This window comes from Apis dorsata, unplaced genomic scaffold, assembly GCF_000469605.1.
Source record: "Apis dorsata unplaced genomic scaffold, Apis dorsata 1.3 scaffold_1081, whole genome shotgun sequence".
Classification (NCBI taxonomy): domain Eukaryota; kingdom Metazoa; phylum Arthropoda; class Insecta; order Hymenoptera; family Apidae; genus Apis; species Apis dorsata.
In genome coordinates this window covers 234,340-239,701 of record NW_006264179.1, presented here as the reverse complement: position 1 = coordinate 239,701, position 5,362 = coordinate 234,340, and the positions used below count along the sequence as shown (strand labels likewise).

Here is a 5,362-nt window from a genome sequence, read left to right as displayed (position 1 = left end):
ATTTTAAATGTTTTCATTTTCTCATTATTATATTTAATCCAATGATTTTTTTTTAATGAGATCTTTTTGAAAGATCTTTGATCTTTCTTCTTTGAAAAATTTACAAATTTTTTTTCGACATTTGGCTTTTAAAGAAATTTTATTTTTTATAATTGTAAAAAATAAATACTATTTTCTTTACGTTACCTAGCTTATTAAAAAAAATTTTCTTATCGATTTTGATGATTTTTGGATTTCGAAATCATTTAGAAATTAATATTTTAAATAACTTTTTTTTTTCTCATAACTGTCAGTTTTATTTTTCGAAATATTTCCAAAACAAAAATTATTATTATAAATATTATATATAAACTTATATATAAAATTTTTTTATATATTTTTTATATATTAACATTCACATTACTTTTTCAACATGCGATCCATATTTATCTTCTTGTTAATATGAATATATATAGCAGTAATATGGATTAATAAGATATAATAATGACTAAAAATTTACTTTTTAATAATAAATTATAGTAGGCTTTAAATATCTTAAATTCAAAAATTATAAAATATAAAACAATTCTTGGACATTCGAAATTACAATGATCAAATTACAATAATAGATATCTTATAAATATTTGGTGGTTTTTCATTAATATTTTGATTTTCATAATAACTAATATTTTAATTTTCAGGCAAAAAATCATTATAAAATAATAAAAATCAATTTTTAGAAGAAAAAATTCTAAATTATATAAATTATGTTCATAATAAATATTCAAACTCATGAATCTTATAACTATTTATCATAATATTATTATACAATATAATATATTAATTACAATATAATAATATTATAATATATTATTATACAATATAAAAAATATTACTTTATTGTTTATTATTTGATATAATAGTCAAAATTAATTAAAAAGTTATAATGAATGATAGGAAAAAATTTTTTCGCAAACAATAAATAGTTATAAAATTTATACAAACTTAAATATATTGAAGCATAGAATAATGTTGATATTATTATATTCTGAAAATGATATTAATTAGAATTATCTAGAAAATAAGTTTCCTCACCAATTTTAAGATATGTTAGAAATCAATATTGTTATTAATTTTTTAGTGTTAATTCTTTCCTATGTATATAATTACTGCTTAACCATAATTTTTTAATCTTATTCTTTTCATATTATCTCTAAAACAAATAAAACAGTTGATACACAAAAATGTTAGAAACTTTTTTATTAAATTTTCATAATTTAATAGTAGACAATTTAGTAGTAAATAAAGCAAGTGAAACCGGTTTGTCTCTGCCAGCTTAGTCTATTTCATTTTATTTAATGTAACTTAAAGTTACTTAAATTAAAAATTTTACATGACTCTAAAAAATAAGATTCAATTAATATTTGTATATCAATTTCCGTGTTTATTTTGACTTCCAGAAAAGTGACATACAAGTATATTAATATCTAATATTATATATTTTTTGATTTTTTTTTAAATTAAACTTTTTTTAAATTTAAATTTTTTTAAATTTTTATATTTCTTTATCCTTTTCTCTTTTTTCCATTATAGCGTTCAAGGAAAATTATTACAAAATGTGAACAAATAGACAATATTTTAGAATCATTCGGAATTGAGAAAAATTACAAAAAAACCTTCTTTCAAGCAATACAAATATTAATTATATCTAGCACAATAATGATAAGCATGATTTTATTGAATTTGTTTTATATTATTTCCAAAGAAGAAAAACAAAAATTCGATTTAAGTATTCTCATATATATAATAATAGCAACTATGTATTTGGGGATTTTTACTTTCACAATATTTGTAAGGTAAATTATATATAAGAAAAAAGTGCTAATGAAATTAAAAATAATTGAATAGAAAAATATATATTTCTGAATTTAAGATTATGTTTTTTTTTTAAAAGTATGTAATGATATATTTTAAATTTTTCATAACTTATGGTAATATAATTATTAATTGTCAGATTAACTGATAAATTTAAGAAATATCTATTTTTAATAAACAATTTTACTATTAGTATTTTATATTAATACAAGTTGTGTATTTTTTTCCAAATATTCTTATATACAAAAAGTATGTATAAAGAACATTATAGCGTGATTTTATATCTTTGAATCAGTGAGAATCTGATAAATAAAAATGCGTGCAAAAATGATTTTGATAAAATCATAAAAAAATATTGATAAAGTACTTTTTATAAATCTTTATCAATTCATCATGTTATAATATATTTTATACTTATTATTTATATATTCTATAAAATACTATAAGTAATTATGAAATCACTTATATTATTACAATTTTTATAAAAATGAAAGAAAAATTATTTACATATTTCTATATTTCGATACAAAAAAAATATAGAAATAATATTTTTTTTTTAAATGAAAAAGAATATTCTTTGTTGTATTTTAAATTTTGTGTGATAAAATCAATATGTAATTTTAATCTTTACATTTAATATTCAATAAATTTTCTATTTTTCATCATTTATAATCAAGTAATCATAAATATTAATAATTAAATTATTTAAATTTTTTCTATCATCTTCATTCAATATTATATATAAATATATATATAACATAAAATATTAATATGAATATTTTTATTGTTAAATAAAGTACTCTTCGAATTAATAAAATTAATAATGATTTTGTATAATTTATACAATATATTACACAATAGCAATAATTATACAAAAAAAAATTTGGCATAATAAAAAAGATAAAAAAAATCTATCAAATCGAACCAAAATCATAACTATAGTAAAATTTTATTATATTATTTTTTCGTGTTGCTAATATAAAGAATCTACTAATCGACAAAAAAAAAAAATAATCTAATCGAAAATGGATCAATAATTGAATCCAAATTATTTAATTATAGATTAAATTTCTATTCTTTTCTATTCTATTCTATTAAATTTCTATTCGTTTCTATTCTTTAATACATAATTAAAAATAAAATTATCAAAATTAAAATTGAACAAATATTAAATATAAAAATATTAAAATTATATCTTTAGTTTATATTTTTATATATATTAAAATATAATTTAAAAAAAAATTTTTTTTTCAAATTTATATGAAAAAAATTTTGTTTCTTTATTTTATTTCCTAATTTTTCTTTTGTATCACATTCTAGAAATACATAAGATTTTTTGTTTTATAGAAAATTATAAAAATATGAATTAATTTAAAACATTAGTTATATTTCTTTATAATACTAATCATATTTAAAATCATGTTTCAATCATTATTATTTTCAAAATCATATTATTTGAATCTTTTTTAAGTATTTTACACGACAAATTGCATAAGATGAACAAGATTATAAAAGAAGTATATGAGCTATCAAATACGAAAAATATTGATATAAGATATAAGATACAGGTACATATTGTACATAAATTTATAATTATAATGGATTATTATAATAGAAAACATTTTGTTCAATATTTTCTTCAAATTACAAGGTGAGATCTCAACAATATGTAGAATTTTGCAATTTTATAATATTATTGAGTTGAGAAGCTTCAAGACTGGATGACTCCAGATATTTTTATTCCAGAATGTTTATATTTATAAACAATTGTAACATGCATACCAAACTAATTAGTATTTTGATTCATTTTCTTATTGAATGTAATATTATCAAATTTTATCATTGTTTATTATTAAGTATATTTATTGTATATTATTATTGATTTTATAGTTATTAAATATTTTATTGATTTTAATTTATATATTTTATAATTTTTTAATATAAAACTAATATTCTTTCATATTATACAAATTAAGAGCAAAGATATTGGGTGAGATCTAATCAATCAGAACTTTTAAGAATTTATCAAGTCTTACAAGATATAAAATTAAATATTTTCAAAGATTTATTAAATTTATTAAACTTGAAATAGCACAAAATGAATTTGTTTTTTAAATCGTAATATATTAAGCGATATCGTAGTATTTTCCATAATTCATATGATAATTCAAGTTCAAAGTTTATTGATTAGTTTTCTATGAATAATTTTCTAGTTTTCTAATTTTTTAGTTTTTTATGAATAGAATTCTCTTCTGAACAGTTTTCTACAATAATTTCATAGAATTTTCTATTTAAATATCCAATAGCCTCAGCGAGTAAGATAACAAATTCATTAAAATTCATCATAAAAATCATTAAAATATTGACTTTATTTATTATTTTTAAAAAATAAAATTTTGTACTTTATTTATAAAAAAATGAAATTTTAATTTTTTTCAGTTGAGGATGAATTTATCATAAAAGGGATTGCCATTTTATGTAAAAAGTATCACAATAAAATAAAAATTTAAACTAAAAATTTTTTTATCAAAACGAATATTATAAAATACAATGCTTTTTTTGTAAATAAATATTTCAAAAAATATAAAATAAATGAAAAGATTAGACATATGAATGATAAGCAAATATCGATGTATCAAGTTTACATTATTATCATGATGATTTAACGTATGCGTGAACACGTAGAAAATAATTGAAAATTATATCTGGGGTTATCCAACATATATAATTTTTTTTTCTTCTTTTTTTTTGTTTTTGCGTATTTTATTTAAATATCTGATTACTTCCCTTTGCCTTATTGATGATAATTATATTAATAAATATGGTAATATAACGAAAATAAAATAAAATAAAATAATAATATTAATATTATTTTATATTTATATTAATATTAATATTTTATTATTTTTTATTAATTTATTTTTTTTTTATCTATTAAAGGTATGTTCATTTTGAGATTTTAAAACTTTCGCGTGAGCTTAATCAAGCATATACTTATCAAATTCTATTTGAGTTAATAATGCAATTTTCTTTATTATTGTGTACACTTTATAATGAATATTTTCATTTAATGTCATTGAAATTCTCAGAAGCGTTATCAGATAAACAAAATATAGGATTTTTAATATGGATTTGCCTATATTCTACAAAAGTTATTTATATAAACAATCAATGTACTAAATTCTATCGCGAGGTAAGATTATATCTTTGTACACTATAATGAAGATTATTATAATTATATAATTATAGAATTAATATATATATATATATAAGAATTAATATACAGATATGTTAAAATTTTATAGGTAGAAGTAACAGCATATTTGCTTCGAAAACTAAATATTTGCTATTTAGATAATTTCATTAGAGATGAGGTAAGATCCACATTAATATAATAAACTGAATTAAAATTTACCTTGATTTATTTTTGCCAAAGATTATATCTATATATGTAATCTCTTTTTATTCATTTTCATGATTTTAAAAAATCACCATTTTAAATATATAG

The 5,362-nt window shown here is 16.9% G+C and overlaps 2 protein-coding genes across 2 annotated transcripts in view; both read left to right on the top strand.

Annotated features, from left to right (window-relative positions):
* The window catches only part of LOC102681347, a 31,212-nt gene that overhangs the window by 1,788 nt on the left and 24,062 nt on the right, over positions 1-5,362 (top strand). The gene's annotated exons all lie outside the window — the stretch shown is intronic.
* LOC102681137 overlaps positions 4,785-5,362 on the top strand; it is a 5,032-nt gene continuing 4,454 nt past the window's right edge. The window contains exons 1-2 of the mRNA XM_031514590.1: positions 4,785-5,047; positions 5,160-5,228. Of these exons, the coding sequence (XP_031370450.1) occupies positions 4,874-5,047; positions 5,160-5,228 (243 nt within the window). The 5' untranslated portion in view covers positions 4,785-4,873. The remainder of the gene's footprint in view (positions 5,048-5,159; positions 5,229-5,362) is intronic.